Source organism: Jaculus jaculus, chromosome X (assembly GCF_020740685.1).
Source record: "Jaculus jaculus isolate mJacJac1 chromosome X, mJacJac1.mat.Y.cur, whole genome shotgun sequence".
Lineage (NCBI taxonomy): Eukaryota > Metazoa > Chordata > Mammalia > Rodentia > Dipodidae > Jaculus > Jaculus jaculus.
Window position 1 is genome coordinate 136069198 of NC_059125.1, and position 25435 is coordinate 136094632.

General features: G+C 41.5%; 2 protein-coding genes across 2 annotated transcripts; one reads left to right on the forward strand and one right to left on the reverse strand.

The window, feature by feature from the left end:
* The first annotated feature begins 1196 nt into the window (after positions 1-1196).
* Positions 1197-18376, forward strand: LOC123456583 (melanoma-associated antigen B2-like). Its single transcript, XM_045139959.1, has 4 exons — positions 1197-1219; positions 2237-2708; positions 3219-3645; positions 18192-18376. Exons 1-4 carry the CDS (start codon positions 1197-1199, stop codon positions 18374-18376), a joined length of 1107 nt encoding a protein of 368 aa, XP_044995894.1.
* A 745-nt stretch (positions 18377-19121) lies between these two features.
* LOC101611088 (melanoma-associated antigen B4-like) lies at positions 19122-20156 on the reverse strand. Its single transcript, XM_004653813.2, has one exon. The coding sequence runs from the start codon at positions 20154-20156 to the stop codon at positions 19122-19124; it is 1035 nt and encodes a 344-aa protein (XP_004653870.2).
* Positions 20157-25435: the final 5279 nt, after the last annotated feature.

Below are 25435 nucleotides of genomic sequence, written 5' to 3' on the forward strand. Positions count from 1 at the left end.
CGAGGGGCCAATAGTGAGGGGGTAGGTCATGGATGAGCCTAATAATGGTACCAAACTGCCTGTACTTGCACAATAGAAAACTAATAAAAAAAGATTGAAGAAAAGATTGAGGAGGAGTGGTGCAAAAGTAGGCACAAGTGTACTGTTTATGATAGACAACTAAAAAAAAAGGAGAGAATGACTTCAACCAATTATAACACAAAAACTATGGAGGTCTATGTCCACTGGAGCCAACCATTTGGGGAAGAAGGTGGGGGAGTTTTAAGGAGAGGAGGTCCAAGAAGGGGTGTCTCCAATTTTGCACCATGAGTGTCAGGCAGGGAGGGCTGTGTGCAGTACACTGAGCAAGCGGTAGCACATGGGGACCTGTGTATGAGTGCAGTGAGGGATTCTGGGTTGCCCTCAATACTGACCCCAGAATACAGCTTTGTTAGCAAGCTGGAGCTGCTGTCAGTGAGAGCCGGCCCGTGACCAGAAGTGTTCCTCCGTCACTTCCTGTGCATCACTTCCTGCGTGACAGTGCGAGAGCGTCTTCCTCTCCGTTGGCCGCCGTTGATCAGATGGCGGCAGCCGCTGAGTCCTAGGAGTGGTCTGTGGAGGAGGTAAGAAAACGCATTTTCTACGGACAGAACGCGTTCTTCGCGCAGTCCGGGGTTCTTTTCTAGGTCCTAAGACTAGCTGAGTGGGCTGGCTTTCCCAGGGGAGGGGGCGACATGGACTCTGGCTCTTCAGGTTTCCTGGAGGGCAGCCGGAACATGAGAAGAAGCCAGAGAAGACAGGAGGACGAGTCGGAGGCCATCGTTTAGACAAGCTTTGGTCAGAAGTGGAACATGTGCGAGCAAGGTTGTGTGCACGCTGAGCCGCCCGCTCCACACTGCTGTCCCTGACGAGGCCTCCCTGGGAAGACACTGGGCAACATTAGAGCAGCCTGACTTCATCATCCCCGCCAGCTCCTCAGGGGAGTTTGGGAGATGAGGCACCCTATACCTACCTCCCTAAAATGTGAAAATAAGCTAACAACTTGTGTTCAGAGGGGACAAATGAGCACACATGGCTTGTTGGTTAATTTTCCCACGGGGTCTGTGACTGCGTGCACCACAGACGGAGGTCATAGTGAGAACTGGTGACTATCGTGATCCAAGAAGTGATGCAATCATACATAAGAGGTAGTTCATTTGGTGCTGGGCTTGTCGAGCATGGATGAAGCCCTGGCTTCAATGTGCAGAGTAGCATGGGAAAAGCACACCTGAGGCATGCCCAGTTTTCCTAACACTGGAGAGATGGGGCCCAGAGTAAGGGATCTTTATGATGAACATGGTCTATATGCCAATGATGACAACATATTGGACTGCATGAGGACCTATCTTTAGAAACAATGCAAGAAGGTGTGAATAAATATATCTATCCATCAAACATATTTTAGAAATAATCAGGTTTTGTGATTCAGACAAACGTGGCGACTCTGGGAGAGATGAATGTGGACAATAGTATGTGGTACATACTATTTAAAAAAGCCACAATACATTTTCATGATATCACACTGATAGGTATTGTTGTTAGATAAACACTGATAAGGAAAAAATTAGTATGGATAGGTTGATCAGGATACTAAAGGTAAAGGGGTGGGATGGGAATGGGAACCTTGAAGTAGCTTAGAAATGACACAGAGGCTCATGCACAAGATAAGTATGTAAGAAATTCTCTCATTGCCTTGACAGATGTTCTCAACGGGGGGGGGGGGGAGCAGCCTTTGTTCAGTAGAATTGTTCATCTAGCACAGCTCCCTTTTACCTGATCAGATTGAATTATGAGCAGCTGAGTGATCACCAAGGAAGGAATTCCTGAAAGAACCAGGGTATTCACAAGCCTGGTCCTGTTGTGATCATGGACATCATGCCAGGCTGAGACACAGTCAGGATCCAGCACATATTCAGCCCTCCACAATCAAGGGAAGAGCTAGCATATTTGGGACCCCAGTAAATGTTGCTAGATTGAGAAACTATCTCAGGATTTTGTCTCATTGGAAGGGGCAGGGCTGAGACAGGAGAGGGCAGGATGTGTGGCTTCACCTCAGCGGTAGACACCAGATAATGAGAGCCAATGTGTGTGTGGGGGAGGGTGGTGAGTTCCAAGAGCACTGCACTCATGGAAATCAGGGAAGGGAGGGAAGAATGATGAAATGCAAAAGCTGCCAATGTGCTCAGTGGATTCACAATGTCTCCTTTTCCTGATGCAGGATTCCTTGTCACCTGCTCTTCTACCAACTTTCCTGCAAGCTAACATTCCTGGTCATTCTCATCATGCCCCGAGGAAAGAAGAGTAAGGCACGTGCTCGTGAGAGACGTGAGCAAAACAGAGTTCAGCAACAGAAGCTCAAAGATGCTCATCCCAGTGCACCAGAAGAAGGAGAGTCTCCCTCCCCTCCACATGTTTCTGGAGGTGCTCTTCCCAGCTCATCTATTGCTGGCTTCCACAACACATCTCAGTCACCTGTACACCCCACCAATGATCGTATAGGTATTACTTTCAGGAAGTCCAGGGAAGTTTATCAGGGTAAAGCCACCTCCAGTGCCAGATCCAGTGGATCTGATGCCTCCTGTGAGGCCCCCAGGTATGATGTTGTTAAGAGCAAGGCACAAAAGCTGATGGATTACATGCTCAGCAAGTACAAAATGAATCAGTCCTTGATGATAGTTGTGATAGTTAAGGTGTTGTCAACTTGATCTGTTTAGTAATCCACAGGCTGCTTCTAGGAAGGATCAACTAAAGGAGGAGGTCTTTCGCCCAGGGTGAGCCCTTCCCCCAGAGTGGGCGGCCCCGCTCAGAGAGGGACTTGATATAAGGAAGCTCTGGGTAGAAGAGTTCCCTCTTTTCCTTCCTTCCTTCCTTCCACTTGGCTGCCGGAGCTGCTCCCTACCTTCTAGCGTGGATTGAAGACCAGTACGGACTAAAGACCAACATAAACTGAAGACCCACGTGGATCGAAACCCAGCGGCTCCTCAGGAAGCCTCCAGGCTTTCCGGCTCCTCAGGAAGCCTCCAGGCTTTCCGGCACCATCTGCAGTGCTGGGTCGGGACTGCTGAGGCATCTGGCCACGTGGACTGAGCAGCTACCAGGTTTGGTGATTCTCAGGCCTGCAACTGCTATTGGACTACTGTAAGCTAATCCAATAAATTCCCTTTATAAAATAATTAATTCTAGTAATTCTGTTCCTCTAGAGAACCCTGACTAATACAATAGTAGAAATGGTGAGAGTTGTCAACAAAAGTGTCAGGAAACATTTTCCCGAGATCCTCAAAAGAGCCTGCCAACACCTGGATATGGGTTTTGGCCTTGAGTTGAAAGAAGTGCACCCCAATGCCAACATGTTCAAACTAGTCAGCAAGAGACGTTTCAAGGATGAGATGAGTGATCACAGCCAGCTGGGCCTCCCTGCCAGGAAGATTCTCTATTCTGTCCTGCGTGTCATCTACTTAAATCGCTGCTGTGCCCCTGAGGAGAAAATCTGGCTACTCTTTAATCAACTAGGCATCTATGATGGGATTCCGCACATCATAGTTGGGGATGCCAGGAAGATCCTCACCCAAGATCTAGTGCAGGAAAAGTACTTGGAGTACTGCCAGGCCCTGACAGTGATCCTCCCGAGTATGAATTCCTATGGGGTCCCCAAGCTTATACTGAAAAGTGCATGGAGAAAGTCCTGGATTTTCTTCTCAAGTACCATGAATACATCACACATGGTGATGGTACACCCCTTTGTGAAGATGCCTGGAGGGGAAAGGAAGAGTATGGCAAAGGTTAATGTTTAGCAGAGGGTGGCATGCAAGGCCAAGGGACATTATAAGGTCAAGTGCCTCTGCCCTAAGAAGAAGTGACACCTAAGTTATCCTTTCCCTTTGGGATTAAATCTACCTTCTGGTTTGTCTTTCATATATATATATATATATATATTGCATATATATAATTAATTCATTTTTATTAACAACATCTATGATTGTAAACAGTATCCTATGACAATGCCCTCCTTCTCCCACTTCTCCCTTTTCTCTTTTATTTTGATGTCATGATCTTTTTCTTCCTATTATGATGGTCTTGTGTAGGTAATGTCAGGCACTGTGAGGTCATAGATATCCAGGCTAATTTCTGTCTGGAGCAGCACATTGTTAGTTATCCTACCCTTCTTTTGGCTCATACATTCTTTCTTCCACCTCTTCTGCAATGGACTATGAGCCTAGGAAGTTGTCTTGGACTTTCTTCTCAAGTACCATGGATACATCAACTACAGCGATGATACACTCCTTTATGGAGATGCCGGGCAGAAAGAGGAAGACAAAGGCAAAGGTGAAGATTCAGCAAAGGGTGGTGGCATGGGAGGCCAGGAAACATTCTGAGGGCAAGTCCCTCTGCCATAAGAAGTCACTTGAATTACCTGTTCACTTTGGGACTGAAGGTGCTTTTTGGTTTGTTCTTACTCATATATTTTTCAAAGAAATTTGCTGGTTTGTATTAACAAAGGCTTTCTTTAAGTTCAAAACTTAAACAGATACATTGTTATTTGCCAACGTGAAGTATTCAAACTATTCTCTTTGTGAAATGTATATTTCAGTTTTCCTTACTCTTTCAGATCTGTGGGAAAATAACATTTTAAAGTTGCATATGTTTTTAGTCATGTAGGGTTTCTGAACCAATTTTAAAAATGTGTCTATAATTTCTTCTGTTATTAAGGAATAAACAGAAAGAAAATGATCATACATGTGATTTCTTGGCGACTGCTGTGGCATTAAGCACACATGAATTGAACACCTGTCCTTGGGAATTCTTCAGATTTTGCACTGGGGGTGTTCATAAAAATGAACCAGTCCCTCCCTTTATCCTGATTTTGCCCTGGAGCCTTCACTGTGGAAGGTGGCAAAATATTTGTTTTCTTACAAAGGATGGACAAATGTTATTATAGGTTAAGTGGAAAATATTTTATGTTCCATTATGAAAAGCTTTTTTATGAGAACATTTCCTTTTTTTGCTTATATTTAATTTTTTATTTGAGAGAAGCAGAAAGACAGATAGAGAAAGAGATTGATAAATAGAGAGAAAACAGGAGCACCAGGGCCCCCAGCCACTGCAAAAGAACTCCAGATGTATGTGCCACCTTACACACCTGGCTTACCTGGGTCCTGGGGAATCTAGCCTCGGACCAGCATCCTCAGCCTTCACAGGCAAGCTCTTGATCACTAAGCCATCCCTCCAGCCCTGAACACTTCATTTTTATGTGTGATATAGAATGTACAATCTCTAGCATGTTCTAAATGAACAGTAAGAAATATAATCCCAGTAAAAGTCAGGAGAACGTGAAATGTAGTGTATAAATAAAGAAATGTTGGAAAACATGAAAGCACAAATGTCTCATTAACACAGCCCTTAATATTGGTGTCAGTCTTCCCTGTTGGGTACAGAGATAACAATACTTGGAGATGATAATGATTTCAGTCTTGACACTGTATCTCAGAATCACAAGGAAAGAAAAAAGACTGATCCCCACCTGTTGGAAGCAGAGATAGGAGTGTAGGAGTTTTAGGCCATCTTTAAGTATATCTGGAGTGTAGGTCCCAGCTGGCATACATGACATCTTTTGTAATATAATGAGATACAGAATGAGGATTGTTGGCTTCATGAGGAAATCGTGACCCACAACTCTTTTGGAGTTTTCATGTGTAATGCCTGTTACAGTAGGGAAGTGCTTGTGGGGACCCACTCTTTCCTGACGAGTTAAGGACATTCACTTAATGGCTGCTGTGGGAGAGGGAATCATTCTTTTCTGCGAAATGACCACTGGTACAAGGATAGGTGAATAAGTGACTGACAGTCTCTGGATTGTGCAATTCTACCTCTCCAGCTGAACAGAGTAGCCAGGAAACACTTCCATCCTCAGCTCACAGTGCACTCAATGGTAGCCCTTGCTTAGTCCAGGTATATCCAAAACATCTTCAGGTCTTCATGCAAAACACGGCCCATCTTCCAAAGGCTCTTTCAGCCTATCAGGACATCAGTTACTGCCTCAAGCCACATCTCAGCAGCAGCTCCTGAAACCATATGTAATTCATGACCACTCCTCCATTTTTCATATTGTTGAAACCAATGTCAGGTGTTCAGGACACAGCCATATTCTTAACTCAGGGAAGAAATAAATCATAACCTTAAAAATCAGGTTACTTCTCCAGTCAACTGTTTCCAAAAGAGATTGCATTTCTATGATAGTCTTTCCTAAGGCAACCTTTCCATTGTTTTAATGAAAAACAGTAGGGCCATCTGCCTTAAGATTACTATCGTGTTGACAACAGCAGCTTCAGTAACCTGAACCCAGTCTCAGTGCCTATAATTGTAAATTACTTAAGGGTTTCTAGCTTAAAATCTTAAATCTCTCAGTCCATGATCTTTAGCCAAGCACATCAGTCCATTACAAATTTAACCTTGATCAAAGTCTCTGGGCCTGGACCACAGTCCTTATGCCAATAGCCCAGTTCCAACATAGTCCTCTGCAGACTTATCTTCCACTTAGAAAGCTCATAAGCTTAAGCCTTGAAGCCCACAACTTTCTGCACTGAGCATTCTTAAACTCTCATCAGATGAGTCCATAAAAGTTGGCTTACCCTTCTATAAGACATATTCAATTGCAAGCACCAAGTCCATGCCCATTTCTACAAAACCAAGGTTCCAAAAGACAAATATCTACACAGTCAGGTTCATTTCACCTCCATTCTGGTACCAACGTCTATAACAAACAACATAAGGTTCGATGAGATGAACTTACAGACCAGGCACATTTATGGAGGAAGGAATATTTATTGAAGTTTACAGACACAGGGGAAGTTCCATAATGACAGAAGAAGCTGGCCTGTTTTCACAGGACCAAACAGAGGGAGAGAAGCACTAGCCTAAAAAGCCAAAAGCCACACAGCACAACACACTTGAGGAACTCACTGTAGGCACACTTTGCATCTCTTTAGATTGAAATCTCAGTCCACCACCACACATTAAGATGCCCACAGTGACATCACCTCCAGCCAGGTGGCTCTGTGTCATTGTGTTAGAATTCATGTAACTTGCATTTTATTTTTATAGGGATAGCACTTAACAGACAGTCTTCAATTTCAGATGAGTATTGGCAAGTTTTTTTTGTTGTTTTGTTTTGTTTTGTTTTGTTTTGTTTTTGTTTTTGGAGGTAGGGTCTCACTCTAGCCCAGGTTGACCTGGAATTCACTATGGAGTCTCAGGGTGGCCTCGAACTCATGGCAATCCTCCTACCTCTGCCTCCCAAGTGCTGGGATTAAAGGCATGCGCCACCACACCCTGCTAAATTGGCAAGTTTTAAAAATATTCTTCCTTGGAAAAATATCACATTTCTAAGTTGCCTTTATTTGGAGGTGAATTGTTCTCGCATTTATATTACATTTTATTATTATTTATTTACTTTCAAGGAGAGACTGAGAGAGATAGAGGGAGGAGAGATAGAGGGAAAGGGTAGGTTCAGTGACTCCTGCCTCTACAAACTAACTCAGGACGCATGCACCACCATGTCTATCTGGCTTTATGTGTATACTGTGGAACTGAACACAGACTGACAGGCTTTGAACACAAGTACTTTGAACTCTGAGCTATCCTCTAGCCCAAGACTCTGGAATTTTGAATATTGCTAAAGAAGGTAAAGACTATGAGGTTATTTGATGTTGGAATGCATGAAATATTTTTCCTTTTTCTAAAAAGTTAATATATACATTATATACAATATATATGTTAATGTATTCATCATATACATATATACATTATAAGATGATATACACTTTAATCCATTCACCCCTGCTTCCTTTGCACTGGGAGACCTCTTCAGTGGGGTTATGTTTTTCATGGAAGGGTCAGGAAGGCCTCAGTTAGTCCTTGTAGGGTGTCTGGAGACCACATGTCATCATACGGCTACCCACTCTGTGGCTGGTGCAGACTTCCTATTCTATCTTCAAAAATGTTCCCCGAGCCATAGCAGGTCTCTTGGAATACTGATTCAGAGGTGGGTTTTCTGTGTCCTCTGTAGTTCTGCTTTAATTTTTTTAATAGCTCACCATGTTTGTCACCATTGCCCTGGAACTGTTTGTTAGGCTGGCATAAAGAGCAGTATTATTGTCACTGCTTCTTCTGAAATTTGTCCTTTGACCCTGGAAGATGTGGTGCAGGTCGAGGGTCTTATGGAAGGTATTTGGATTATCTAATTGTTTTATCAATGAATATTAATTCTCCTACATTTTTTTTCTGCTTTAAAATAATGCAGATGCTCAAACCAAGTGTGAAATCAGCTTGCAGGGGTTGGGGGAGGGGATGGTTGGCAAGTTACTTGAGTTTTTTTTTTTTTCTGTATAAGCCCACTCTTGTACAGAGTGCAGTCTCAGAAGTCTATGATTTCCCTGACCTTGAGATTATGACTTGGTTTCCAACATAAGATATGTGTTTGGTTCTCCTGACTGGGCCTCATGTACAATCAGTGCACAGTTTGTCGCCTGCAATTTCTGTGTACTACTATTGCACTAGTGTATACTTCTTATCCAGGTGGTGGATTTCAGTGTCTGCATTGTCACCTTCTTATTCATGTCATTGGTGGCCACTGTACTCCAACAGCTCCTATAAGGCTTTGCCACATAATGATGGCTAGCCAGGAGGGAGCTTGGTTCCTTTTGCATCCCAGTATGATATTTAGATGGCCTGTGATCATAGCATATGTTGTCTTTTCAGCCATATGATCTTACCTTTTAGCTCTGGTGTGTATTTAAGTGTTTTGGCAATGACCTGTATTATTCTAGTGAAATCATGGGATTCCCTGGCAAACAGCTGGTGGTACAAGGGGGTGGATCAATCCAATTCTGGGCCTCAGATTTAACATACAAGGACTGAATAAAATTTGCCTTGAAATATGATCTTACTTCTTTTTGGGATAGGGAAGAATATGGTGTTTGGAATGTGAATGTATGTCCCCAGTAGCCTCAAAGATTTTTTAAGTGTAACCCTCCTAGTAAGTCTGCAGCATCTGGCTAAGAAAGAGTTTTGCCATGGGGGAAGATCATTAGTTGTAAAGAGCTTTTGAGTATGTTATCTTCCAGCTCTTCTTTGTGGATGTCAGGATCTTCATCAACCAAGAACTAATGGAGAAATTGTACCTGATATAGTGGCAGATTTCTGAAAAATGTTGATTCATCATGTTATAAGCTCCTATGGGTTCTAGATAACATGCATACCAATGCCAGGGGAAAGTTTTTGTCTTTTTCTCCAAGAGCATTGGACCTATGCAATGGACCTCTACATCACAGTGTGAATATGCTTTATCAGAAGAAGAGAAAGCTTGGGAGGAATGTGCAGGCCCTGTAGGCCAAAAAGAATAGACAAAGAAAAGGTTCTAGACCAAGTCCTGTTGCACTGACAGCAAAAGAGGTGTCCTTCTTGTGACTTAATTAATTTCTGTTCTCATTGTGTGTGGCACTTGATGATAAGATTCCAGATGCCTATTAATGGATTGTGTTTTGAGGGTAAGAATGAACAGTGATACATGCCATGGGATATATATTCATTGTTGTTTACTAACTTAAGCACTAACTTAATGTTTGTTGTGAAATGAAAATATAAATTTTGGAATTGGCTTTTGTTGACCAAAATAGAATACTAGGATATAGGAACAGGAAATACTTGAAAACTCAAATGACTACCATAAATCCTTTAAGAATGGAGAATAAAGAAACAATAAATAATGATCATTTCATGGTTTACTCGCAGAACACTTGTTTTTCAAACATATCCAGGATACATTCATAGAAGGGACTTTGGTGTTAAGAAAAGAGTGAAAATAAAATCATCATAAATCACATTCCATGTGCGAGACTGTATATATGATGCAAATCCATTGTTATAGAAATTAAGATATTATTATCATATTAAATTAATTTCTTCATCCTAAGTGTTCATTTTTACATCTTATTGGTATTTTGCATTTTTTAAAATTTATTTTTATTAGATAGGGACATATTTAGTATGTAAACAACACATGTTGGTACCATTCTTTCCCTACTTCCTGCCCCTTTTGCGAAGAGTCCTTCTGCATTGGGGATGCAGATCAACCCCATGGGGATTGTGGGTCATGCATTATGGTGGGAACAGATACTGCGAAAAGTAAATTGTCCCATTGCTCATGAATGTGATACATACATAGCCCTGATTTGTTGGGCATTGAGAAGCCTGGGCGTGAGGCCTAGTGGAACTTCCTGAGCCTAGCTAAAGTTTGGCGACCTGTCTCTGGCCAGCTAGGACTCAGCAAGACACCTAATGGCTTCTTGCCTGCCACTTCTGTGCAGAAGTTGGAATTAACATTTCAATAGTCACAGTTTACTATTGGCCCTTACCCCTACCCCCATCCTGAAATCCCCACCTTCATCCCCAATATTTTATAGGCAACTGCTTGTAACAATAAAGCAAGTTCCTGTGAGTTCCTGCTTCCACAAGATCCCTGACTCAGTGTGTTTTATCTCCGGTGACTAGGAGAGGTTTTTAAGTCGTCTGACACTCATCTTCTTCCTCAACCCCTTGGGAGGAACCAGCTTTCCTGGTCCCTCCTCAGCACTACCTACCTGCTGGGGAGGAGCCTGGCCTCTGGCATCTAACATGGGGCTCTGGAAACCCAGCTGACTAGTGCCCCATGAGAGGCATGCATTGTGGAGGTAATCGGTGTACATGTGCAGGTGAGCGTGCCCTCTTGAGTATGAGGCAGTCTTTATATTTTATGCACTAAACTTGGCTTCTATAACCTGTACTTGTTTGTCAACATCTCTGTGTTCCTTTTCTCTTTCTTTTCACTTTCGGTTCGGTGGCAGCTTTTGTGTTTTTGAATGGGGCCTAGCAAGCTCTATCTGTGCCTTTTGTATTTCTGAAGGCTTGTGCCTCTCTCTCTCTCTCTCTCTCTCTCTCTCTCTCTCTCTCTCTCTCTCTCTCTCTCTCTTCTTGGGCCTGTGAAGGCAGGCCAGCTTTTCCTGCCATTATGGAAGTTCTCCTGGATCTGTAAGCTTCAATAAATATCCCTTCCTCCAGGGAAAGGAAAGACTGCAGGGAACTTTGTTGGAACTGGGCTACTGGCATAAGGGCTGGCTGTGTCCTGCTGCCCAGACCCAGAGAGTTTAATCAAGGTTAAATTTGTATAGACTGATGTGCTTAGCTAGAGATATTGGACTGAGAAATTTAAGATTTTTTTTTTTTTGCTTTGGTTTTTTTTGAGGTAGGGTTTCACTCTAGCCCAGCCTAACCTAGAATTCCCTATGGAGTCTCAGGGTGGCCTAAACCTCATGGTAATGCTCCTACCTCCACCTCCCGAGTGCTGGGATTAAAGGTGTGCACCACCACGTCCGGCTGATTTTTAAAAATTTAAGCTAAAAAAAAAAAGTCAAGCAAGTTAAAATAACAGGCACTGAGACTAATTTTTGGTTATGGTGGTTCAATTTACATTGTTTTTGTCTCTCTTTGCTATGCCTTATACTAGTTAAAAATGTTTACTCTGTGCCTTTATATGTTAGAAGTGTTTAACTTGTTTAATTTTACACATCTTAATATCTTAAATTGGTCAAGACTATGGGGACCTTTAAAAGTAACTGAGTACAATTTATATATAATGTGGGAATTTAAATAGATGACCCCCCCCCCCGGCAAATTGTGCCCAGCACTCCCCTACTGGGAGTTGGCAGGCAGTGCACCTCCTGGGTGACTGCCACGTGGCTCCCTTGTACTGACCCAGGTGGGGACAGGGGAGAAGTCCACCCTCTTGTGGTGACTGGGCTCACTGATATTTTTCTTTCAGTTGATACCTTTCCCCGTGCCTGCTGGGCATCGGCACCTGCTGGGAAAAAATCTAAACATACAATTAGCCATATGCTTCAATGCTTTGCCACCCTTGGACTACCTGACCAAATTAAAACAGATAATGGCCCCTGCTTGGTAAGCAAGGCCTTTATAGATTTTCCCCAGACCTGGAAAATCTCACATTCCACAGACATCCCATACAACCCCCAGGGCCAAGCTATTGTTGAAAAATATAATGAAACTCTCATGTCTCAATTAGAAAAACAAAAGTGGAAGTCCTTACCCTCATACGACCAACTAAAAAGGCATTATTTACCCTAAATATTTTAAATTTTTCTAACAATTTATAATATATGATAGTTATAAATCTATTGGGCTCCATGGGTGGAATGTGGTAATTTAAATAAATGGCCCCCAATATATTAAATTATTTATTTGCTTGTAGTCTACATTCTACAGCCACCTGACTGGAGTCAGTGCCATTGTGTGGATCTTAAGGTGTGATGGTAGGTTTCAGATTTCAATCTAAAGATATGCAAAGTGTGCCTAACAGGACTTCCTAAAGTGTGCTGTGGCTTTTGGCTTTAGGCTTGTACTTTTAATGTCTAACTATCCTTCATACTCACAGCTTAAAGTAGCTTCTGAGAAAGTTCAAACTGTGCCTCCCTTTAAGATCTTGGGCTCGATCCTTACCCTAGATACACTTTTACCTTTTAGACACTCTGTATACTAGGGCTGAAAGTTAGAACTCGTTTGGAGTGTCATGTAGATCTTCAATGGATTTGTGTTACTCCTAAAAAATATAATGACAGTCAACAGCATTGGGAAAATGCATTTAAGAGATGTTTGACATAATCATAATATTTTCTTGGATCTGATTCAGTTACATTCAGAGATTTTGTCTTTGCAAGATAATCATCTTACTTTGGATGCAGCTAAAGCTGCTGATGACTTAATATCTGCTTTTAAGTCTGCCTTGACTGGATGGAATTCTCTCAATTCTTGGATAGGAAGCTTTAATGATACAGGTGTTTGCCTTTTGCTCATTCTGTGTCTGCTGCCCATACTTGTTAAATACCTTTTGAGATCCATTATGGATATCCGTGCAGAAGTACATGGGATACAGCTATGGACCGACCCCAGCTTCCTGAGACTTTATCTTAAAGCCCCTGCAGAGGCTGATAGTCAAAGACGGGTAAGATTCTCTTGAGTTAGGCCAACCTAAGACAGGGCATAAATGATGGAATTCATGTACTGCTGATGGGTAAGGCTTAAATATCGTAGAAGACAACCTAAAACAGACACAGTCTTTCTACATTGAGTCCCAAAAGGGCCTGATTCATAAGAAATAAAAAAGGGAAAAGGAATTGTCTGGAGCCATTTGGCTGGCCTTGTATCCATAGCTCTGGGCCATTTGACAGCAAGACTTTAGCACCTACATTTAAGCAAGATTATAGACCTTCAGTGTTACTGATAAGAGCTGGCCATTCCTTACGACTTATATTTATGTTTGTATTGCTGAGATCAAATGGTTTGTTTGTTTCCCAACCTTGGGATAATCTTTTGTACTGAGAAGTGATTGAAGTGCAAAAACTCTGTAATAAAAACTTACGTGAAGGTCATGGAATTTTTGTCCATGGGAAAACTTTGTAAAAAGAAAAAGACCCATTTGGGTACCAGCGAGAAACTTAAAATATCTGGGCCTCCCTGGCGGCTTGCAGTACAGTTGCCCATAAGACCTTAAAAAGTTGCTCAGCCACCTTCCCCATCCCCATCCAGCTTTTCCCAATGTTTCCTCTGGAACTTGCATTTGGGTCCTGCCTTCCCCTAATAATTCCTGTATAGATGTAGGGTACATTCATCCTTCCTTATGTACTTTTAACACAACTGAGCCCAGTGCTCAATGCTGCTTGCCTTCTAGAATGGTTTATGTTTGTGGAGGTGGGATGGCCTATAACTTTCTGCCCGCCAATTGGATGGGCCTTTGTGCCCCAGCCACCTTAATCAAAGATGTAGATATCATTCCTGGAAGCTAGATTCCCTGGCTGAGGTGGTTTTACAAAACAGGAGGGGACTAAACCTACTAATGGCCGAAAAGGGAGGCAAATGCTTGTTTTTATAGGAAAAAAATGCTTCTTTTATGCCAGTAAATTGAGAATCGTCCAGGACAAGATTAAGAGGCTCCAAGAAGACTTGGAGAGGAGGAGATGGGACCCCCAGAACAAGCCAATTGTGGATGGGCTTACATGGCTTCTTACCCTACCTCCTCCCTTATCTTAGGCCTCTCCTTCCCCTCCTCCTGTCGGGCCTTGTGTAATTAACAAAATTACACAATTCATTCACCAGCAGCTAGAGACAATAAAACTCTATCAGGTTGAAATACATTACCATAGCTGGCAACTCAGGAATTAAGTTCCTCAGATGACCCACTGCCACCTCCTCTGCCCTCCATGTGACCAATGATGGGTAAGATCTCAGACTGACTGAGACAACCTAAGACAGGCCATGGAGTGGGTTCTCAGGGAGTTAAACACATGGTACCTAGTGATGGGTAAGATCTCCAGATGGGGACAACCTAAGACAGGGGCCATGGTGACTAATGCTCTTACAAAACCAAAAGGGGGAGATGTTGGGCCTTGAGAGGACTGGGCTTGAAGCCTAGTGGAACTTCCTGGGCCTAGCTAAAGTTTAGCGACCTGTCTCTGGCCAGCTAGGACTCAACAAGATGCCTAATGGCTTCTTGCCTGCCACTTCCGCACGAGAGTTAGAATTATTATTTCAATAGTCACAGTTTACTATTGGCCCTTACCTTTACCCCATCCTAAAATCCCCACCTTCATCCCAAACGTTTTATAGGCAACTTCTTGTAACAGTAAAGTGAGTTCCTACTTCCACAAGACTCCCGACTCAGTGTGTTTTTTCTCCGGTGACTAGGAGAGGTTCTGAGTTGTCTGACATCCACCCTTCTCCTCAACCCCTTTGGAGGAACCAGCTGGCCTGGTCCTTCCTTCAGCACTACCTACCTGCTGGGGGTGAGCCCCACACTGATCTCCATGATTTTTTGACTATTGTCTTGGAAATCTGAACTGGTTAATGAAATATCAGCATTCTAACAGAATTCATGAGGGAGGATGTCCTCATGAGCAGAGTCACTATAGCCATGAACTTCTAAGAAATAGAAACTGAATTTAGTCACAGTGACTCAAATGTGCTTCCTCTCCAGACTAGGGAGACAATTGTGGGTGATGAGATCCAGCCTCTGAATGGGAGAAGCTTCTCAGATACATTCATTTGTTCATATTAGGTATTACGACAGAAATAAATGTATGTTTTTCTCAACAAGGGAGGAACTGTTATGGGATAGGGAATAGTACCAGGAAAAGGATTTTTTTCAGTCATTAAGGTTTCCTAAAACTGTGGTTTGGACTGTAAAATGTCCTCCACAGATTCATGTGTTTCAATACTAAGTTCTAAGCTAGAGGCACTTTTGGGGAAGGCTGTGGAATGTTTAAGAGTTGGAGCCTTGCTGGAGGAAGTGGGTCACTTGGGTCCGCACATGTGGTTGTTACACTTGTATTCTTATGTATGCATTGTTACCAGCCAGCCTCTTACTTCTGCCACCATGCCTTCCATCAATAATGGAATGTATCTTCTGGGACTGTAAATCAGAATAAACCCTTTCATTCCTTAAAAAAAGAAAAAAAAAAAAACCAAACAAAGAAAAAAATGCCTTCAACATTCCTACCTCAAGATTTTTTCCTTAAAATGAATTCAAATTAATCCTACCTTGAACTTTCAATGGGATAGATCTTACCCTCCACACATATTTCCTGTGGTGTCAGTAAAGACCAGAAGATTTCTCTTTATTGATTGTAATCTCTTTAACAATGACAGGAATTTGGGTGGCATTTTTCAGGCCCAGACAATATGTAACATCCTGGCTTACATGTTTTACATGGTTTCCTGACATGGGGATGCTTCACCTCTGAACTGTAAGCCAAAGTAAAACCTCTCCTTCCAGAAACTGCTTTGAGTCAGGTGTTGTGTTTCAGCAATGAGAAAGAAACATCATTAACCATAGAGCCAATGTCAGTGAGTCCCCCTTAGAATATTCTGTACAGCCATCCATCAATTTGGGTACCTTGACTTAGGACATGACTTGACTTCCCCATTACCTGATTTCCATGAGAGCTGCACTCAAAGCACCCTATCATTCCTATTCTGATCAGTCTGAATTCACTGGTATGGTGCCTCCAGCCTTCCTTGCAACTATTTGAACCCATCATTAATACTCACATGTGGTACTGTTCTATTCTCCTCGAAATATCAATTTTTTCTATGAGTCCATGAGCCTTTTACAATGACTATGATCAAAAGGCACAAATTATCATTGAACCAAAAGATCACTGACAATGTACTTAACCTTTTCAAACTGGTAATTTGTTCTAAAACATGCATTATTCACTATACCAAACTAGGGGTATCATAGTGAAATTTTCCCCAACTATTTCTCTGTACTGTTTAAGACATACAGCTTAAATTTTCATGCATTTTTTTTTGTTTTTCATGAAGTTTTTTTTTTCACTGTTTCATACATATATGTTGTACTGTGATCCTATATAGTTCAAATTACACTTAATTTAACAACCCACTCTCATTGAACCTTTTTATCTCCTCTCTACCTACCAGTGACCTTGCAATTATTATTAACCCTCCCCCAGCAACATTTAAATGCATATACTTAGCTTCTCAAGAATTGGAGTGGTCCCATAAGCCCCTCCCCTATCTTTAACAGCTATTACACATGTGAGCTCACAAAAGCTGTGGAACCTGATCAAGATTTTCACACATACAGGGTAATCCTCATTCTGTAACTAATTTTATTACCTAGATCTTATGCATGCCAGGCAGGCCCCAAACTCCAGATACACTTAAGGATAGTCTAGAATTCCTATCCCTCTCCCTCTGTCCTTTGTCTTTTCTAATATTTTGAGATACTCTATTATGACTAGACTCATTTTCAGCCCCAAATATTGAATATCTCTAGTATTTAAGTAGTGCCCTCTGTAAGCCATGTTCAGAGAGCTATTAATGAGAACTTTGTGCTTTTTTATTTTCTAATACTTTCTTTATTTAGAAAGTATATTTCAGGTTATTTTCACTCAGAAGCAATAAACCTGACATGATGCTGCCACAAGTGCAATAGTGGCACACAGCCATTGTGGGTAACCACCTCCTCTTGGATTAGCTAACAGACCCACTCAGTGGAAAGGAAACCATATCTGGAAGTGGGAAACAAGTAAGAATTATATCTAGATAATAATTCTGCTTTCAATTTGTAAGCTCCCACTAACTTTAGCCTATAAAAGTATCTAAACACTTTTAATTCTAAGTTAATAAGGGTTATCCCATTTAATTAGTGTTGACTTCATTCTCCATTGCAGAATCTGCTTCTCTTTTTCAGATTGTAACTGGACTTGAGGAGATAAATGTCCCAGGGCTTTCCACCCAGGTCATAGCTGAACCCACATAGTTATTGGAGAAATGATCAAGAATGCTGCTGTCTTAGTTAAGCTGATATCAGCACAAGGATGATGAAGGAAGATACTGAGGGCACTCAATACCTACCAAAACAGAGATCTATATGCTCCTGAGTGCCCATCACTGAAGAAGACTTAAAATGCTCCCAGCATGGCTCAAGGAATTTTGCAGAAAAAGTAGTAGAAAGATTGTTAGAGCCACAAATTGGGACATTCTGCACAGTGTCATTGCCTCTCCCACATAATGCATGACATACAACCCTCATGGAGTTGACCTGTATCCCCAATGAAGAAGGTCTCTTCAGAAAAGGAGCAAGGAGGAGGGAAAGGATGGTACGAACATGTGATGTTTACAAACAAAATATGTTCATATCTAATAATACAAAAAGAAAGACAAAATGAAATGTTCATTAGGAAACTTTTTCATAATGGAACATAAAGGTTTAGAACTTAACATATAATGACATGTGTTGCATCCCTTGGAAACAGACCTTATTTTCATTTTTCCACACTGAGAGCACATGTAAAGATCTAGGTAAAGGGCGTGTTGTAGTTTGAATGGAGTTCCCCCAGTACATTCTGGTGTTAGTTAAATCTTAGTAGGTTTCCAGCTGCCTGGGAGGAACTCTCACTGTTAGTGACTCCTAATGTTCAGTACTGTGGTGTGTGTGCAGGAGGATCTGAAATCAAACCTAAGGTATTCAGAGTGTACGAGCTCTGCCTGAGGTGTTTGGTTATTATACTGATGGTGATATGTCTCTTGTATTGGGTCTGTGAAAGGGTGCCAGGTTTTAATGCCATTAGGAAAACACCCTGGATCAATAAATCTCTTCCACACATCACTTGTTCCTGATTTGGAAATTCATTCCAGCAAAGTGAAACTGACTACCACAGAATTGACGTGGATCACTTTAAGTGAACACTCCCAGTGCCAAATCCGAAGACTTCTCAAGAACAGTGGTTGAATTCATGTGTGGATAATGCTCCAACTCTTACCAAGAAATTTGACTGCATAATCATTTAATTTCTAATCATTCTTGAACAATAGAAGAAAATGTAACCACATTTTTCCATCTGTTAGGAAACATTACATGACTAAATTAAAGACCTAAACAAATTTCAGATAACATTGGTGGTGGTGTGGTTCAGGTATCCCCCATAAACTTAGGTGTTCTGAATGTTAGGTTTCTAGGGGATAGAGATTTGGTAATTAATGCCTCCTGAAAGGGGCGTATTGTTGGGGGCAGGCTTGTGGGTCTTATAGCCAGTTTCCCCATGCCAGTGTATGGCACAATCTCCTATTGATATTGTCCATCTTATGTTGGCCAAGGAGTGATGTCCACAATCTGGTCATGCCATCACTTTCCTCAGTCATCATGGACCTTCCCTTCTAACTTGTAAACCAAAATAAACTGCTTTATCCAACAAGCTGCTGTTGGTCAGGTAATTTCTACCAGCTATGTGAACCTGACTGCAACAGCATTATTGTCCTGCAGAAAAAAGTCTAAATATAAAACTGAAATGAACCTTTCACAAAAAGGAAACTTTGGATCCCTCAAGAGGAAATTAATGATGATGTATGTGTTTGCATTCTCGACTTCAAGAAAGACTTTGTTAACACACCAGAAAATTTATTTTGAAATCATTTATTAGTAACAAGGCCAATCCAGAAATCTGGTTCAACCCCAAAGGGAAAGGGTAAGTCATTTCTCACTTCTTCTTAGAGCGGCTGGACTTGCCCTTAGAATGTCCTTTGGCCTTGTCTTTGGTACCACCCTTGGCTGCACACTCAGCTTTGCCTTTTTCTTCCTCTTGCCACCAGGCATCTTCATAGGGGGCTGAATCACAGTGTGCAACGTATTCTTTGTACTTGGCCACAAATTCCAGGACTTTCTCCATGCATTTTGCAGTATAAGCTTGTGAGCCCCACAGAAATTCATAGGTGGGTGGGTCAGTATGGGGAACAAGGTGGTACTCCAGGTACTTTTCCTGCACTAGATCATGGGTGATGACCTTCCTGGCATCTCCAAGAATGATGTGTGGGATCCCATCATAGATACCTAGTTGATTCAGGAGTAGCCAGATTTTCTCCTCAGGGGCACAGTGCTCATTTAAATAGATGAAACTCAGGACGGGAATCAGAATGCCCATGGTGGGCATTCCCAGATGGCTGCAGTCACTCCCATCATCGTTGAGATATAGCTTGCTGACCAGTTTGAACGACTTGCCCTTGGGCTGCACTTCTTCCAACTCAAGGCCAAAACCCACATCCAAGAGGTGGCAGGCACCCTCGAGGATCTCAGGGAATTGTTCCTTGAATCTTTTGTTGATGACTCTCACCATTTCTCCCCTCATAAAGGGCTCATTCATTTTGTACTTGCTGAGCATGTAATCCATCAGCTTTTTGGTCTTGCTATGTACAAGATCATTCTTTGCTCCCTCACTGGAGCAGCGAGACCCAGCTGATCTGGCCCTGGAGGTGACTTGGCCCTTGATCCGTTTACCAGACCTTTGGAGGGTAATGCCTGTACCAGCATTGGTGGGTGGTACAGATGACTGGGACATGTGTGGGAAGGCAGCAGTAGACGTGCTGGCATGAGCATCTCCAGAAGCATGTGCAGAGCAGCAGGGCAACTCTCCTTCTTCTCCTGTCCTGCCCAGAGAAGCTTTGAGCTCCTGGGGCTGAACTCTGTTTTGGTCACGTCTCTCTTGAGCACGTTCCTTACTCTTCTTTCCACGGGGCATGATGAATATGACTAGGGATGGCAGCTGGCAGGAAGGTTGGTAGCAGAGCAGGTGACAGCAATGCCTGCATTAAAAAATGAACACACTGTGAATCCATTCAGCTGTTAGGCAGTCTTTGCTTTTCACCTTTTCTCCCCTGCCTTTCCCTGATTTCCATGAGTGCAGTGCTATACGAACCTGCCCTGATTTTCTCCCCACCCAACCACATTGCTTCCCATCAGCCTGTAGGTACTGACTGCTGAGGTGCTTCCAGACTCCCTGTCTTATATTGCTGGAACCCTGCAACTTTCACTGCGGGAAAACACTGATGCTGTGCTTAATCTATCAACATTTCCTGAGGCCCCGGAGAGGATAGCTTTGGGAAGCTTCAGTCCAGTTCTTTCACAAAGCTCATAGACTGCTGAGAATTCTGTGAAGTTGTTTCAGTCTTCATGGTCACTGAGGCCCAATGCTCTCCTTACTATCCTTACTTTGACAGCAATTGCTGTTCAGCACCACGCTACTCTGGATACTGTCTGCCAACCAAGGAATAAGGGTATCTCCCTCTGGATGAAAATGAAGAAAAGATGGCATGCTGAACATGCCAGCTCTTCCCTCACCTGTGTGGCAGAATTGCTGTGGAAACTGACTGTGTCTAATCCTACCATTGTGACTTTGGTAACAACAGTATCTGTCTTCTGAATGTCTTTGTTCTTTCAGGAATTCCTTCCCTCGTGATCACTGAGTGACCCATAATTCAATCTTTTCAGATGTAAGGGGGAAAGCTTAAGTATTGTAACTGGAAAATGCCATGCCTGTCTCCTTTGGAGATCCCCTCTTATGGTAATGAGAGAACATCTCATTTACTAAGAAGGTCTCTCATGAGCCTTTGTGGAATTTCTAAGGTGCTTCAATGATGCTATTGGCATTCCACCTTTATGACATTAGCTTCCTGATCAAACATTCTATTTTACAGTTTTCATTGTTTTCCATTTCAATTTTCACTAGGCAAAAATTGCTATCAACACGGACAGTGTGGGCAGGTGCGGTGGTTTGGGGTGAGTAGAATAGACACATTTCCAGGCTCCTTCCACCTCCCCAGTCTGAGTTCCTTGTGCAGACAGTAGGGGGGGCAGCTGTTTGGAGAAAGTAGGCCAGACCTCTATATCTGGGTGCCCCACCTCCCCAGTGTGCATTGCCTGTGTTGGTCTGTGTGCTGGAGGTTGCTGCAGGATGTAGGCCAGTTCCATGGTCCCTTGCCCCTCCCAGTCCCCTGGTCCTGGTTGGTCCCAGTGTTCCTTGCTTTGGGAGGCCTTGTCCCTGTGTGAGCTGTGGAATCAGGCCTTTCACTCTGGTATCCTGACTGCCTAGTAGGTACCAACATTCCTGCTCCCCTGAATCAGAGGGTAAATGGACCAAAGGACAAAAACTTGTTTCCTCCTCAATAAAATAAAGAGTCTTCCTAAAGTGGATAGACACCAATGCAAAAAAGCCAACAAAAGTCAGGAAACTGAGAGATCTTCACCAAGGATGCCTAGTCCTACAACGGAAGCCTTCAATGAAGTCATAGAGAAATCAACAGAAATTCATTCCCAAAATGAAAACACAATAACAAATGAGGCCGTGATTTAAAAAAAAAAATCTTTAAACTTGAAGCAACCTATCAAGAAACCAACAATCGTATCAATGAAATTGGACAGCATTGTCCCATAGAGCTTTCAGCTTTTGATAGTAGGCTTATCCTGATTAAAGAAAATGTTACAACCCTCCAAAGACATATGAATGAAATGAAGGTAAGTGAAGAAATGGAAGATCTCAATAACTGCTTGATTAAAATTAATGAAGACTTGATCAAATGCAAGAATGAAATACAGGAAGCATCAAGAAAATCAGAACTACAGTTGAAATCATATGTCAACAAAGAGATGGACATGATGTTAAATAACACAACAGAAAACAAAAATTAAATAGAAATTATGAGTGCCTCTCTGGAACCACTTACCAATCGTTACTTGTGTAGAAGGCAGAAACTTTGACTTGGAAGATAAGAACAAAGAAATTCATTTGGAGGCAAAATACATTGATAAGTTAAAAAAAAATAATGTAAACAGGATATGAGGAAACTGTAGGAAAGTCTACAACAACCAAACATCCAGATCACTGGTATACCAGTAGGAGAAGAAATTGAGAGCAGAGGCATAGAGAACATATTCAACAAAATTATTGAAGAATATTTTCCAAATCACACAAAAGAGAGACCCATACAGGTATAAGAATCCAATAAAACACCAAACAGATAGGACCACAAAAAGAAACTCTCCAAGACACATCATAGTTAAAAACTCTTAAAAATGAAAATGAAGAGAGTGTTAAAAGCAGAAAGAGAGAAGCAATTCACAACATACAAAGGCAATCCCATCTGAATTATATCAGATTTCTTAATGGAAACTGAAAGCCAGCAGTGCCTGGAATGGAACACTTCAATGTCTGAAAATCTATGATTTCCAAACCACGGTACTTTACACAGAAAAAGTATCCCTCATAAAAGAAATGAAAAAGAGAGATCACAACAGACATCAATGAAATTGAAAGAATGATCAGGTCATATTTCCAAAACCTCTACTCCACTAAAATAATCTGGAAGAAATGGATGATTTCCTAGACACATACCACCTACCAAAACTAAACTCAGAGCCAATTAATCATTTAAACCTATCACATCAGATTGAAAAGGTAATTAAAAACCTCCCCCAAAGAAAAGTTGAGGACTGGATGGTATCTCAGCTGAGTTCTACAAAACCTTCAAAGAGAAACTGAAACCAATATTTCTTGAGTTGTTCCTCATAACTGGAGAACAGGAACTCTTCTCCAACTCTTTTTATGAAGTTACTATCACCCTAATACCAAAATCAGACAGTGATGCCACAAGGAAAGAAAACTACAGGCCTATATCTGTAAGAAACTTAGATGCAAAGATCCTGAACAAAATTCTTGTAAAACGAGTTCAACAACCATCAAGAGCATTACCCCCATTGATCAACTAGATTTCATCCCAGGGATGCAGGGATGGTTGAACATAAAGAAATTGGTCAACATAATATAACACATAAATAATGTGAAACATAAGCACCACAAGATCATCTCAATTGATGCAGAGAAAGCCTTTGACAAAATACAACACCACTTCATGTTCAAAAACTGGAAAGAATAGGCATGGAGGGATTATATCTCAACACAAGAAACGTTATATATAAATCTTCTAAAGCCCAAATAACACTTAGTGAGTGATAACCTCAAGGAGTTCCCACTGAGATTGGGTACAAGACATGGGTGCCCACTCTCACCAATGCTCTTCAACATAGTACTACAATAAGTAGCCCAAACAATATGAGAGAAGAAAGACATAAAAGGGATTCAAACTGGAAAGGAAAAAGCCAAGTAAGCTCTATTTACAGATGACATGATCAAAATATCTCCATCATAAAACTTTATAAGGTTATAAATTCCTTCAGCAAAGTAGAAGGATACAAAATCAAAGCACAAAATCAGCAGCTTTTCTATATGTAAAGTATACAGAGAATGAAATCAGTGATGCTGTCCCATTTTCAACAGCAACAAAAAAATTAAATACCTTGGAATAACACTAACCAAGAATGTGTGAAAGAACAATATAATTATAACATAAAATACTCAAGAAAGAAAGACAGGAGGAGTTGGGAAGATGGAAAGACCTTCAATGCTCCTGGCTAGGTAGAATTGACATTGTGATAATGGCAATTCTCCCAATAGCTACACACAGATTTAATGCAATACCAATAAAAATAGCACCATTATTCTTCACAGAAATTGAAAAATGGTCTCAGAATTCATATGGAATGGCAGAAGGCCTCAGATAGCCAACCATATCCTTAGGAAAAAAAAAATACCTCTAGTGATATCACCATACCTGATCTAAAGCTATATTACAAAGCCATAGTGACAAAACCAGTATGGTACTGGAACAAAAACAGAAACATTAACCAATGGAACAGAATTGAAGACCCAGTACTTAGGGCAAGCTACTACAGCTGCTGGATCTTTCACAATAGTGCCAATAATGTAGACTGGAGAAAAGACAGCATCTTCAGCAAATGGTGGTGTACAAATTGGATGACTGTATGTAGAAAAATGAAATTATACCCACTCATTTTGCTATACACCAAAATGAAGTCTAAATGTCTTAAAGACCTCAATTTAATACCTGAAACTCTTCAACTACTGGAAGAACAAGTAGCAGACACTCTCCATGATATAAGAGGTGGAAAAGACTTCTTGTACAAAAACACAATAGCCCAGAAAATTAAAGAAGCACTCAACCAATGGAATTTCATGCAGCTAAAATGCTTTTGCATAGGCAAACATACCATAAGCAGAGCCAATAGGCTACCTACTAAATGCGAGGTGATCTCTGCCAGCTATACCACTGACAAAAATCTAATATCCCGATTCTAAAAAGAGCTCAAAAATCTAAGCAATAAAAAATATCAAAGAGCTCACTCCAAAAGTAGGCTTCAGAACTAAATAGAGGGTTCTCAGCAGAGGAATCACAAGTGGCTAACACACAATTAGGACAATGTTCAACATCCCTAACCATTAGGGAAATGCAAATTTTAACTCTGAGATTCCACCTTACCCCAGTAAGGATAGCAAACATTAAAAAAAATCAAATGAAGACAAATGTTGGCTAGGCTGTGGAGAAACAGGAACATTTATTAACTATTGCTGAGAAATTAAGCTGGTACAACCACTGTGCAAATCAATATGGAGACTCCTTAAAAGGATGAATAAAGAGTTACCAACAGATCCTGTTCTTACCTTACTGAATATTTCCAATAAAAACTCCACATCTAAGTTCAGAGATATTTACTCAACCCTGTTTATAGCATCTCAATTTATAATAGCACAAAAACTGGAATTAATCCAGGTGTCCATTATTAAGTGAATGGATAACCAAGTGGTAGTATATATACACAATGGAATTCTACTAGGCAGTAAGAAAAATATGACACATTGAAATTTGTAGAAAAATATTCAAACTTGAAACAGATCATTCTAAGTGAACTCACGCACTCACAGAAAGACACCAGTCGCATGATCTCACTCATCTGCAAGTTCTTATTTGGGTCACCCCAAGTTGCTGACATAACTGAATAGCATCATGAGGCTTGGACAGTAGGGAAGGTAGGGTATGGGGGAAGGAAAGGGTGAGGGGGGGGGGGACACAAAACTGACCCTAAATTGAACTGGTACCATAAAAATCC